Genomic DNA, 14278 nt, shown 5'->3' with positions numbered 1-14278 from the left:
AGCAATCGCCAAATGTCATTTCAGACATTTCCTGTAAAAAAAAACCCGTTGGCAATTTTCCTTTAGATGCAATAAATCATTCACGAAGGCCGATGATACTGGTACATGTAGCTTGCTTAATGGCATCATAATTAGTCTTGTATGTAACAGCCACAGGTATGTTGGGCAACATCTCTACTGCAGCTAGTGAACACTCCTTAACATCTGGTTAAATCAAGATGAGTCATCCAGATGATCAATTATAAAGATTTACACCTTGGATTAAAGATGGATTATGCCGTCAAGAAACAGGGGTAAAGATACCCTGGATAAAACTTTCCCAGTAAATGTTCATGAGTTCAGTGTACATCTGAGGAGCAGTATTCAGGTCATTTGTCAAGGATTGAGTGCTACTGCACTCCCTCGGAATGGAGAATATCTGCTTGTTGGGGATGAACGTAAGTACGGCTTGGACTCCTGAAATATAAAATACCCTCAGGATAACGCCCAAGCCTAGCAACCCTCCTTAAAAACCCTCAAGCACTGATACCTCAAACATACCGCTAACGGCTGAAAGGAGCATATTCCTTCTTCATATACATCCACTCATTATCAGTCACATATTCTTAGGATGAATTCATCTTTCACTGCAATTACATGTGAACAACAGATTCTTGGAAATATGAGATGAGATCATAAGACTTTTAAAGTAGCCAAGCTTTTAAACTGGGGACTGCATGCAACAAGGGAGGCAGTGTGATGTATGTACTCATATCAAATATCTGGCTAAAGGAGAACTCAGTGGATTTCTTCTAAAAACCCATGCAATCAAGTAAAAGCCTGACCATTCAATCTCTGAGGTGTCTCAAGCAAAACAAGCCAGTGATGAAAAAAGCCAAAGGAAGATTCCTTGTACAAACATGATTCACAGTGTAAAATACTGCAAAGTACCAGTACATACAGTACTGTACATGTACCGGTTCACTTGTGTTCATATATGAGAATTTCTTCACTGATTAAAATTCCAATGAGTCTTTGTTACATGTACATGCAAGTGCATTTCATTATTTCTGTACATGCACGTGCACTTGTTCTGGTACACCAAATTAAATGCACACATACAGGTGTATGTGTATGAAACAAATTGAATATAGGGACTCCAAGTCCTGGACAAGTACCGGTAATTATCTGACTTAAGCCAAACTGGTGACAAGCACACAACAGCTCGCATCTCTGGTTGTCAAGACGATCCCACGGTAACCGTCTCATCTCCTACTGGGCTACAGTACATAGAGATGTGTTATTGTCATGATGAGCTGGTGCTAACTGTTGATTGTCACGCTTACACAGCTGCCGTGGGACTGCTAGGTCATGTGGGATTACTACTAAGAATTGTTGGCAATAACGAGTAGACAAGGTCTGTCAAGGAATGAAGCTTGCTCATTTTTCATACCTCCTGGTGATATTTGAAATTGCCAAAATATCTGCATATAATTTGTTACTGTTTAATACTTTGAGCACTGTGCTTGGTTCTACCGTTACCATGGAGCTATTAAAGTGTTTAATAGCTCCATGGTTCTGCAATGTCCATGTACACACGTGCCACTACCCATTACGCCAAAAAGGTTTACACTGTACCGTGCTTTTTCATAAATAAACCAACAAGCCTTATAAGTTCAGTGACAATTCATATCAGTTGGCAGCCCTTTCTTTATTGTTCTATCAAGCCTATTAAGAGTTGCAGACATACGAGTACATCGACATGTGCATGTACTGATACATGTACACATGAGTATTGCTCATTATCTCAATGACTGTGAAAGTCCAACTGAGCCAATTTTTTGCAAAAATAATTCACAGTCATTTCTCAATTTTCATTTGTGTTATTTCATCTTTTCCCAACAATTTCATTTGGCATTGAAAGTGAGAAATGATTCCTGAAGATATTTCCTAACTGGTGTTGGGGACTACACCTGTGTGGAGATAATGTCTTCAACTTAACTCCTCCATCCATCCACACTTACTAACCAGCAGACATTTACCTCCAGAGCCAAGTGGGTTAATGAGACCAGCAGAGCTCAAACCAGACCAAATGCCTCAAAGAAAAGTCTTGTTACTGGTTCAAACCCGACAGCAGTTTATTTACTGACTATATAACCACACTGGCAGGCCACAAAAAGCACATGTAGAATAGCAAAGACCTACATCCCATAGGAACTCCACAGATCTTGTATTTCTTATAAGGTACACAGTACATGTACACCTCCCTAAAATGTTTGAATGGGGGGACTACATGTACATGTACACGTAGGTTTGAAAAGTTGGACATTAATGTCAATGTTCCATGTACATGTAGAAAAAATGTAGACAAGTTTAGGCAAATGAGGGCTTTGATTCATGGGTACCTGTTACCTGTACCGGTATGATTACACTGTCTGAAAGTCACATGGGGGTGTTTTCATTACTTAAACAATTTCATCAAATTTAAATCAACCTGCTTGAAAGGTGCTACTAAAAAGTACATACATGTAAAAACATATATGTTCAAAGAGAGTTTATCCACACAATGCTCCAAAGCAACCTTAAAGATTTGCGAAAGGATTGTGCAATACGCAAATGATGTGTCTTCATTCAGGTTTCTATTACTACATGTACATGTAATAACTAATACACATGTACATGTGGCTCTGCAGGCACACGTACTCAATCAGATGTTGTATAAGAAAGGAGGCCAGAAACAAACTCGGAAAACCACACTCCAAGAAAACTCTACAGTTGTCTAATGGTACACGTACAGTACTCTGAAGTTTTGTAGGGGTATCCCAAGTACTGCTAAGACAATGCTAAGAATGCAAATTTACCAGTACAAGATATTGTTGCAAGATTTTTGAAGTTAGGACAAATTCCTTGAGAATTAAAAACAAAACAAAAAAAATCAAGCGTATTTGTATGGATACGCTTTGGATGGAACCACCAAGGCACATAAGAAATGATGACTTATTGTTACAGCAAACTGCCAATTTTATCTTAGTACCCGCATAAACTGAGGTACAGTACTGGTACATGTGTAGATTGTGTGCATGTATACTGAAGCGGGAATGACAAGCCTAAACCATGTCCAATGTACGCATGTATAACAGACACATACATGTACATCACTGCATGGACCATTTACCATGAGGTGTAGAAGGATGCATGCTATGCATCCACGCTAATTGGCTTCCATGTACTGTTCCAGTAAAAGTGGACAATAGAGTGAAATGATTCATAAAACCTGCTGGGAATAGGGCACTGAATGCCATTGGAGGGGTTTACAGGTTCATCAAGATAGTAACTGGTTAGCAATTACGACTACAAGCTTAGAGCCTGGAAATCTGATGAGGTGTAGGCTCATGATCCAACAATGTTACCACGGACATTCCAGTATCTGTATCTGTTCCAGTAGATTCCAGTATCTGTTCCAGTAGATGGCTACCAACAATAAGACAAACTTTACATACATGAGCATGAGTCCATTTTTCGTCTCCTCGTTTCGTCAGCTTTGAACTGGGTCCAATTGTTTATGTACATGGACATACACCTGTCCATACTAGTCTGACCTATCCATCTTGAGCAGAGACATATCCCCCTATCCGTTCAAAAGAGCCACTGTTGGCCAGGAGTGTTCATTTTGTTGGTAGCAATGCGACCGCAACACGCAAATTATATCTATTTTTTGTGAATCCGCAAGCTTCAGTTCTAACCAAAGGAGCCTCCATTACTAAGAAGTGGCGCCCTCTTTTGGACCAGCTCGGGGCTCATACGGTACAGTCCACAAGGAGAAAATGACAACGCCCATCAATACTGAACACCTGAGGACCACTTTTACCCTATGCTTGCACATGTACATGTACTGTAAATATTGTAGTTCAGTTGAAGTTTCCACATGCATACATGTACATGTATCACCTGTACCCAAGTAGGTGACTGTGCATTAAGTGTTACCTGTATGCAATACAAATACATGTACATACATGTATGTACCGGTACACTGAATTTACAACACTTAAATTGAATCTTTGTGTTTAAATTAACCTTATTTTTAAGTTTTGTTTTGCTACGCGTATTTTAGTCCAGTGCATAGACAAATTTCAAACAGTTTTCATACACTGAAGTAGGTGCACAAAAAAGGGAGTCCAAGAAAAAGTCCTGGCATCCAACCAGTAGAACATGTACCGTACCATACTGTACATGTACCCAGTACTGTACAAACATGTACATGCTGTAGTTTGTTGCATTAACCTTAAGGCTTTTTACAGGCGTGAACACATTACATGCTCTTTAATTGATGGCTCTCATGTTGAAGTTCTCACGCTGTTCTGATGGGGGATTCATCCTGTACATGTACATGTATGCACAAGTGTGACATAATTGTACCTGGTACACTGTACCACAATGTAGAGAAAACATACAATGTACTATAAATAGTAATTTGACAGAACTTTGTATCTTGTGATATTTTAGTGCAGCACACAGTGTAAGAATGTGCATGAAATCAACATCAGTGTTGGAACAAAACGCATATATATGTACATATTATATACTGAACACATTTTGCAGAGTGGCACATCATGTCATGACAGCTTAAAAAATCTGGATGACACAATCCCCATACCCAAAGCCTACTGGTACCAGTCTACTATTAGAAGACAGTAATGCACATGACGTGTTAATGAGTTACTAATTATAGGTTTACCATCCTCCTAAAGTGAGTGGAAAGAGAAGCAATGGACGACGTAATGGGAATGAGGGGAAAAAAACACACATTCATTCAATCAGTACCAAGAACTCAATCAATCTAGTTTGGTGGCATTTTGACAGATTTAGGATCTTGCCATGTTTGCTGTCTCTGACGTCACTTATTTTTTCACTGAACCTCAAGATCTATACATGTACATTTCCCTATTGTACAATTTATGAAAGAATTTGCCACCTGTTAAAACTTTCTGACTTACATGTAGACTGATCTGCATGTATTATTATTAATTAATGGTTTGCTAAAAAAGAGACTCTCGCAGCCAAGAAAGCTGAATTGAGGTCAATTTTACAAAGAAATACATAAATAGACCAGTTTAAAACACTACCATGACTACGGTATATTAAAAGTTATAATAAATCATATATTAAGAATTAAGAAGACAGACTGTAAAGGCATCCATTTGTACAGAATTTAAAGTCAAAGAGATTAAAAAGATTAAGAAATACCCGGTACGGCAAAACCATCTCACAAATATGTGACGAAACATACATACATGTAACTGTATGCCCAACGGACGAAGATTTCTAATAAACCTGCCAAAGGATGAAATTCTGAGAAGACATGGGATACCTTCCCATGAGGCAATTATTACAGCCCTTCAAGGCCCCCCCACAAATCATTCTGACATGCAAACTGTATGTACAATGTAGTGTATGTAAAGTCCATGTACTGGTACCTATACGTACATGTATACATACTGGTAAATGTACAACAATACTTTTCTCCCCTAATCAGACTCCATTGTCATTCTATTGAATGTTCTCTTCTCTAAGTCCAAGTAAGTCAATCTTGACTTGATCTGTCCTACTGTGAGCAGTGAATGGCATTGATCCATGACTCATAATCCAACATTAAAGACTACTAGACAAACACACAACAAAATAGGAAAGTTGACTATACAGAACTATCCCATACATTGTACCTATCGTGTAATGATTGTTTGGTGGAAATGCATGCTCTTATTCCTTGGTGTGTTCATACACCAGCAGCACCCGTAAAATTATTTACACAACGGGCATGTGTGATATGCTGTACATTATCTGCTTCATAGAATCACAAGAAACAAACTCATACATTACACTGTCTAGTTCCATGTCCATGTACATGTATGTATTGTACATGTACATGGAAGTTAATAACATAACAATACAATATGCAATTTAACATGATTATTAATTGGAATAATGTGCACTTATTTGTATAAACTCTACAGTATACCATATGTACAGTAGATGGTGTCTAAATGCATATCAGTATGAACCCTACATGTACAGTGTACTTCATCAGCAAAATTTTAATGGTGCTTAGGAACAGCCATATCTACTTGTTCAAACACATTATCTGTACATGTCCTCATGTGCTGGTACATGTTTGATTTAAACAAGGCAAGCTCCAACACTCAGCCCAAGTTCACACCTAAACTGAGACAAGGATGGCCATTAACGATGTCATCACATTAAAACTTCATTTTTTTCCCTCGAGAGGTGAAGATGTGATACATCAAATGCTGAATATTTCATACCGCTGTGATGAATAAGAAGAATAAAACCATTCCCATGGGACTGAAAGGTCTTTTGATAACTATGAATGTTTTAACTTAAGGCAGTGTAATTCACAAGAACTGCACCCAGACATGTCAGATGAAGTCGTCACTAAAATGCAACCATCCATTTTTTTTTATCAAACAGCAAATGCCTATTAGTATAAGGCCTACATGTATCTACACTAAACATTGCTAAACCTTAAAAAAAGTTCCATAGGTTGGCAGCAAGTAACCTGTCATGCTCTCTGAGTTCAAGAATTCTGCAACACCAAAAAGTGAACCATTCAGAAAAGCACTTTTTGAAAAGAAGTCTTTATTTACTTTAAAAAAAAATTAAATTAAAAAAATAGCTAGCATGCTACATGTAACACGTTTTAGCACATACTGTAGGAAACTACATGCATCATACTAAGCCCTTAAAAAAGCTTCCCTTATTCAAAGGATTTTCTTTTCATTCAAAGGCTTGGACATTAAAAATTGTATCACGGCTTACTCCTAAATTCTTCACAGCATTTCTAGACACTGTCCAAAATTGGGTCAGGCACAATGTGTAGCTTGAGTGCACAGAGGTCGTTCGGTGCATTCAACATACCCAGCAGCCAATTTGTGCATTAACATTTCCAAACCCAAGTACACTTAATGTGAAAATCTCATCAGCGTTTACACCGTGAAATGCCAACTCAGGAGCCTGGATGATGAACAGCAAGAAAATTACTCAATGATGCTTACATGTGCCACCTTAGGATCCGTAAAGGCCATTCCTGCCAACCCATAAATTTCCATTAAATTGGATTTTCTTCTTCACAGACTCAAGTAATGATGCATGACAGGTAGAACACACTGTCCAGGTCGGTACATGTGCCGCTACTGGGGGTGAGTCCATATGGCTACCTAAGTCTTCCCTACATAAAGGGGACACTTTCTTTTATAAGAAAGTCAAGCCAAGTTGTGATGACAGAAATTTGTCCCCATAAAATTTTTGGTCCCCATAACATCTATGTCAACATATAACACGTGTGTACTGTTGATAACCTGTACCGGTATGTACGTTTTTGTATGGAGGTACATACTGGTATAGTCATGTAAGTGTAATAAACATACATGTACGAATATACGTAACATACTGCATGTATACATTACATTACATGTACATACATGTACTACATGTACATGTAGCATGGCGTGCAGTGAAGACCAGTGGCTGCTAGTGCTAGAAGTGAACGGTCTTCAAACTCTTCATCTACATGTACATCCATCCTTTTGGCAACTTTTTTCCTTCAGAAAAATTATGCATGTTAAATCTTTTTAGCCAAGTACAGTATGTGATTAGAACCCACATCAATCCTCCAAAATCCTTCGGGCGGTTTGGGAGGATTTTGAAGGATTGAGGGTGAATTGCAAAAGTGCACGGCTGATGGTGAAGGATGCCATGAGTGAAGGTCGTGGGTTAGATCTTGTGTTGTTCTTGCTCAGTCATGTCAGTCAAGCATAAATTCAGCCCGATATTTCTTTTGAATCACCCGCACTGCTCAAGAATGCCGTTCGCACTGCCTCAACATAATGAGAGGAATTGCCAGAGGATTTTGAAGGATTTAGGCAGTAGACACAGTTTCAAATAACCTTTTCAAGAAATTTTGGCCGACTGAGGCTGAATACAATTTTCTTCATGTAGAAAATTGGAGGATTTTGGAAGATTAAGGATGGTTCCAATAAAATGGCCTGGAGGGTTAGGGTTAAACCTGCTGTGAGAGCAAACACATGAAAGCTAGGCACTTTTATGCTGACCACCTTTAAGCAGTAAAAAACAATAAGAGAAACAAAAAAGCTCTGCCTAAGACGTAAGACACATGCTAGACAATACTGTTGTACATCGTAGGCTACCAGGGTTCAGATTGAACCTGTGCCTTTGCACTATAAGTGCCTGGCTACCAATGAATGCAAAACCCCTGGACCTACCGTATTTTAAATATGCATTTGGTGCCAAAAAAAATGCCTTAAATGTACAATGTACTGTAGGTCCTCCTTTTCATTTACTACATGCACATGGGTGCTAAAAGAGACCCTTTGAGATACACACATGTACATGAAATGAATTTGGCTAATCAAAGGGAAACTTCCCCCACACTGAAAACTGAAGGCAATCAACTTCCTACATGTATATGTTAGACAGTCACACTCTATTCACTACAACTATTTGTTGTACATTATAATAATAGAAAATTTGACTAGACCTTTTTTCACTTCATAATTGTCACAGTACTGTAGATACTGACCTCATTATGGACCAAGAGAATTTTTTCAGTAAAGGTTATCTAACGTTAGTTACCAGATCAGTAGATAAAATCTGTAAACATCCTAACGATTCTCACAAACTGAGGATAACTCGAAAGCCAGAAAACAGCCGCAGGCTTACTGGAAATCAATGTCAAGGAAATCTGCATCCGGGTATCATGACCTATAACCTCTAGAGAAATACCGGTACATGGCAGCTACACTGTACTGTCAGTGGTGGAGAAAACATGATTTGTCCTGAATTCGGAGGGTCTGTAAAACAATTTTTCCGGGCTTATTCCTACATGTAGGTATCTTCAACCACGATGATTATTGGACTGAATTACTTGGATCCACATTATTGCCATTATTGCCAAAGGGTGATTAGTAGGGTCCAAGGTACTCGGACAAGGCTTCCAAATACTAGATGATTCAAGTTTAGCTCGATTGCAGAATACCCCTCAAATTCAAAAGAGTCAAAGCCGGCTAAAAGGTCAAAATATCGGACTGTTTTTATAGGGATTTCCACCTTGTACCCATGAAAACCAGTGGTTTCAGGGATGTACTTTAAAATGGGGGTTTTCTGCAATTATCAGAGGCTTACTCAACTTTGAAGTTCTACCGATTCCCAATCTTGTTTTCCGGGATCCTGCAGACTAGGCTTGAGAATTCTCTCTCTCCATACAACATCAAATTGACCATGTTGAACATGCCATAAAATGAAATTTAGACCTAGGGCTGAAGCCATGACAGCAAATGGAATGGTATCGTCATCACGTAGCTCACTAAACTTATCCAGGATTTATCCACAATTATGGGGCTACACTGACAAAGTCACATTTCATTAATAAGAGCACTGTTAATTAGATTCTGCTTAGGCCTAGAACAAAAAAAAAGTAGGTCCCAATTAGCCTACTTTGTTTTTATTCGTGATAATACTTAGGCTTATTAATATTATCAATAATAATAGGGCCTATCAAGCCTTAACAAGACAAGGTACATGTAATTTGCGAAGACCGAAAGACCTCTTAATCTTATTCACTAGTTTCAACTGTACATCTACTGTTGCCATGCTTGACATACACGCTTCCGGTAGGCTGGTGTCGACCCTCATGATCATGATGACCATCAATCCGTCCGGGTCTGAGCATGGTCTGAGTGACATTGATATTAATCACATGGTTAGTTACCGGCGCACATCTCTCATCATGTTGTACAAGTTGGGGAGTCTGGGGAGTTGGGTTGGCACAGTGATTCTTTCCTTGCCTTCCACCTCTGCAGTCCGGGTTCGATTCCCGGCTCGGTCCACATGTGGATTGGGTTTTCAGTCCCTACCTGATTCCTTGGGTTTTACTCAGAATATTCCTCTGGGGTTTTCCTCCCACCTCTAAAACTGTAACTGGTTCTCATAGTCTCCTCCCTACAGGTTTCTTCAGGCTTGTGAGTACAGTGCCTAGGGTGCTTTTGAGGAATCCTTGGTGTCATTACCAGAAAATTAAAAAAAAAAAATACTAGTTGCAGGCCTAACGATTGCCTGGGCTAGGGCGGCCTAGAACTTACTTGTAGTACTAGCATGATCAACATGACAAGCCTAGTCCCTAATTTTTTAATTTTATATTTATATTTAAACACCAAGGAAAACGTTCAGATTTTCAATGTCTTCTTCGAGAATCACATTCACAGTGTACGCCTACACTGACTTCATCCGCTGAAAGAACCTAATCGGGAATTTTATAAGGAAAACGATTTCCTACCTTGGTTAGAGTTCAGCTCCATGTTTCTGGATGTCCATTTTGCTCCATGTCACAAGCCTGCGGCGCGCGCTTGCAAAATTTACAGAATAACACGACGCTGGTTCTCGCACCTACAGTGCTGCTGGAATGAGACATGTACCGAGTACCAACTATTTTGAGGATGATGACACCAAGAGAGGGCGCTATACCACAAGCTATTACTGAACTGTTAGTTTGGACCAAAATGAGTCGACCGAGGGCGCTACTCTTATGTAATTATTGCGTAGCTCCCGCCCGTGCAGGTGATGTGCAGCGATAAATTTTGAGGCTGGCAGTTGCACGGAGTGGCAGTGGCAAATTGGTGGCAGAAACGATGAATTTAGCAAGAGACGTCACAACTGGTACGATTACTAAGATAGCTCTGTAAACCGCAGATTAACTGAGTTTGATCCAAGAAGTAATTTTTATTGAATTAGTAGGACTACCTGATCATGACGATCGAGTAGGCACGGAGCTGGGTCAATTTAGCAAAGTGTGGTTAGGCTATGTATTTATGTAACACAGTGCAACCGGTGCTGCATCTGTTATCGGGCGCACAATGATGGCTGATATCTATGGTTCATGCACACAAGCGTATGTGTATACGTGTACCTTGGACCCTGCATACTTTACGAGTAATGATCCTACAATTCATGCCAAAAGGGGTTGCGCAATGGTGATGCCAAGGTGAAAGTTGAACTTCAACCATGACCATGTTTGAACATGTCATGGAGGAAGACTGTGAAATTGTCCTCTTCAAGGCTTCAGGTTGTTTTGAAAATTTCAGGAAGATACATGTATGTACATTTCCTTAGGCTTATGGTATTCTTGTAATTGCGGTCATCGGTATTACTAGTGATGCCTGATAATCAGCTCAATTTTCCTGTACAATATCAATGTGTTCCAATAACTACTTTCTCATACAGTTGCTCTTGTTGAGAAGGATGACAGGCCGTGTGGTATTCGGTTAGTTCACACCGACAGAACAAATGTAGCAGCTGACCCTACTGATCTGGTGGAACTAGCCAGAGTTGTACAAAAGGTATCACACAGTTTATGAACAGTTTTCCTAATTGGATGTACCTAATCCAAATCGTAACTCACAGGATTAATGTCATGAATTCCAACCAGTGTAGTGCAACAAAACTACATGTAAAAGTTTATCAACTTGTGCTTTATGTTTGTCTTGGTCCAGGCAGATGAATTCACACGGGCTAATGCCAGTAACAAACTCCTGACAATTGCTGAGCAGATCCGATACTTACAGGAGCAGGCTCGGACTGTCTTAGAAGATGCCAAGAGAGATAACGAGCTTCATCACATAGCATGTAACATCAAAAAACGACCTGGTCAGATCTACTACCTTTACAAACGACAATCTGGTCAGAAGTACTTCTCCATTCTCTCGCCTCAGGTTTGAAATCTTCATTCTTACCCCTCAAAGAAAACAATATTCTTCAAGCCCTAACTTTATTTTTTATTCACATCCACCACGTAATAGGGTGATGCATAACGTTTAAAAGCACTTACTGGAGGTTGTTGATAACGAATTATATTTATTGATTGATTCACCCATTGTGACTTACAGGAGTGGGGTAAAAGCTGTCCACATGAGTACATAGGCTGCTATCGACTGGAACATGACATGTCCTGGACACCAGAGGAAGACATGAAAAGGCGGAGTCAGGAAATTGGATTGATTGACCAACTTCTCACATCACAAGCTAGTCTAACCTCAAATCCTCAGCCTAACTTCCAGGGACTTCTACAAGTCCAGGATACTAAGATTAAAAGCAAAGGATCCGAGAATAACAACTGAGTTAGATTTGGATGAACTGAGTTCTCAGCTTTACAATTCTGTAACTTGTTCCGAGCTAGGAACTAATGATAAGTTTGTCTAATAATCTAGACAGAGAGACTGAGTCAAAACATTTTTAGATAAAATTAAATGAACAAGCTGAATGGACACAGCATTTTCATTGTCATAAGTGGAACAGCGCTCTCTTCAGATATGACTTCTATTGGTCACTAATTAAGTGCTACATTTACTTTCATAGTGTAAAGTCTGTTAATGTGAAGATCTATGGAATTTGCATATTGACTCCAATCAACAGTTTCTCGGTATCACTGGTGTCACTAGAGGGGGGTCGAGGGGTGTCACCCCCGTTCCCATTGGTTTGTAGGAGTTGAAATTAATGGTGGTCAGCTGGCCCAAGGCCAGTAGAAAAGTCGGCGGACCAGCTGGTGGGCCAGTACAAAATGTACATGTACTTGACAAATTTAATGAAGTGTTAAAGAACTGATAAAAGATTTGCGTACGTACATCCAAATTGTAGCTTCACCACGTGTACGCATCATGCGCTTGGCTAACCTAGAGCGTTTTTGAATCGAGTGGATTCAGCTTAGACTTCATGGTCTATAGGCAAAAGAAAAAACAGAGAATGAAGATGAAGGGGGATACAATACACTCGTTTTGCATGACGGTCCGTCAGCAAATTTCCTGTAGCACCCCCGATTCAAAATGGTCTAGTGACACCGGTGAGTATCATGTAACAGGTACATGTATGTTGAAATCAATATTATAACAGAGATATTGACAAATACGAAGAGCTACCAGCTGGTAGCTGGTGGAGTTGGGCAGCTCAGTTTGTAGAGCACTGGTACGGTATTCCAGAGGTCGCAGGTTCAAATCCTGCTCCAGTCAATTTCTTGGTTCATTTTTATGCATTCATAAGCACTTAGTCAGTTTCCTTATATCATTTGTTTCAATATTATAACAAATAGTGACAGAGAAATTATCACAGTTAAAGATGGCATGATGTACATGCTGAATTTACCAAAGGCTTGGAACAAATTATTATCCTATTGAAGAAATGATGAGCTGTGCTGTGCTCCTAAGACCTACATTAACTGCATCATCCATGCAGCAATCGTCAGAATTTATTGGTTTATGTCCATCAGCTCTCTGTCATTTTGTCTCAGTTTATCAGCTTAGTTTCCATTTGCATAATTGTAATGCATGTACCTTTCTTAAGTAACAGTTACATTCCGTCACTGGCCTGCCACAGGTGCAGGTCTTACAATGGGAGAGGGCTTAATGTACCTATTAATGACTGATGCTTGATGGTCTCACAACTGCCCCCCCCCCTTTGAAAATCGTTCCGCTGCCAGTGAATTCTGTTAATGTAGGTCTGCAAGCGTGTTCAGAGACATTTGGCTTGTCAGGCTCGTTTTTATCTCAGGCTTCCTTGGCATGAAACAACTGACAAATATTACCCTCCCTCCGGAGGGGATGGCAGTCCATCACATACTGCTCATGCCAGTACCTATTTATACATTGAGTGGAGAGAGGCAAGCAGGGGTTAAGTGGCTTACTAAAGACCACAAATTATGGCCAAACTTTGGTTAATGGGTACCAGCATATTTTAAAGGATCAACAGTCGTCAGAATTATGTAAGTCAGCATCATTGCTCAGATATTGAAGAGTATTGTGTGGTTGCACTGTTGTGTTCAATTATATAAATCTTTTGCTTGTCTAGTGGACATTAATCAAAAGTACCACAGTAAAACACCACCTTTTATTTGAAAGGATCCATTCCAAGTTAAAAATAATTATATGTAGAAAACAATTAAATAGCTACATATTAAAATAAGAGGTGCTGGTGTTACATAGAGGATTTTTTTTTAGTTTGATTGATAAGAGCTTTCATCCTCATTTCACTAATATAATGAAATCCGCACAAGTCCTCACAAGGTGGCACAAGTCCTCACATGGCAATAAAATGCCCTCAAGTCACTACAGGTGTTCACCAATCAGCATAAACTCTCACAAGTGAGTACAAGTCCCCACAAGCCAGTTCAAGTCCTCACAGGCTATAGTACAAGTGCTCACAATTTCATCACAAATTGTCCTGT

At 39.5% G+C, this 14278-nt stretch overlaps 2 protein-coding genes across 3 annotated transcripts in view; one reads left to right on the top strand and one right to left on the bottom strand.

Moving 5' to 3' along the window:
• The window catches only part of LOC110979167 (calmodulin-binding transcription activator 2-like), a 37402-nt gene extending 26919 nt beyond the window's left edge, over window positions 1-10483 (bottom strand). For both annotated transcript variants that reach the window (XM_022234734.2, XM_022234735.2), the window contains exon 1: window positions 10346-10483. In XM_022234734.2, the coding sequence (XP_022090426.2) occupies window positions 10346-10367 (22 nt within the window). In that variant the 5' untranslated portion in view covers window positions 10368-10483. The remainder of the gene's footprint in view (window positions 1-10345) is intronic.
• A 94-nt stretch (window positions 10484-10577) lies between these two features.
• c1orf50 (chromosome 1 open reading frame 50) lies at window positions 10578-14018 on the top strand. Its single transcript, XM_022234682.2, has 4 exons — window positions 10578-10725; window positions 11290-11405; window positions 11559-11777; window positions 11952-14018. Exons 1-4 carry the CDS (start codon window positions 10698-10700, stop codon window positions 12180-12182), a joined length of 594 nt encoding a protein of 197 aa, XP_022090374.1. The 5' UTR covers window positions 10578-10697; the 3' UTR covers window positions 12183-14018.
• The last annotated feature ends 260 nt before the right edge of the window (window positions 14019-14278 follow it).

This window comes from Acanthaster planci, linkage group LG16 (genome assembly GCF_054643075.1).
Source record: "Acanthaster planci isolate LZ-2023a linkage group LG16, COTS_SCS, whole genome shotgun sequence".
Classification (NCBI taxonomy): Eukaryota; Metazoa; Echinodermata; class Asteroidea; order Valvatida; family Acanthasteridae; genus Acanthaster; species Acanthaster planci.
Note: the sequence above shows the minus strand (reverse complement) of the source record. Positions and strands in the feature narration are given on the sequence as shown.

Coding starts and splice junctions, on each gene's coding strand:
- c1orf50 (XM_022234682.2), top strand. CDS start 10,698: ATGAATTTAGCAAGAGACGTCACAACTG. Junction 10,726..11,289: donor AGCAAGAGACGTCACAACTG/GTACGATTACTA, acceptor TTTCTCATACAG/TTGCTCTTGTTGAGAAGGAT. Junction 11,778..11,951: donor TCTCCATTCTCTCGCCTCAG/GTTTGAAATCTT, acceptor TGTGACTTACAG/GAGTGGGGTAAAAGCTGTCC.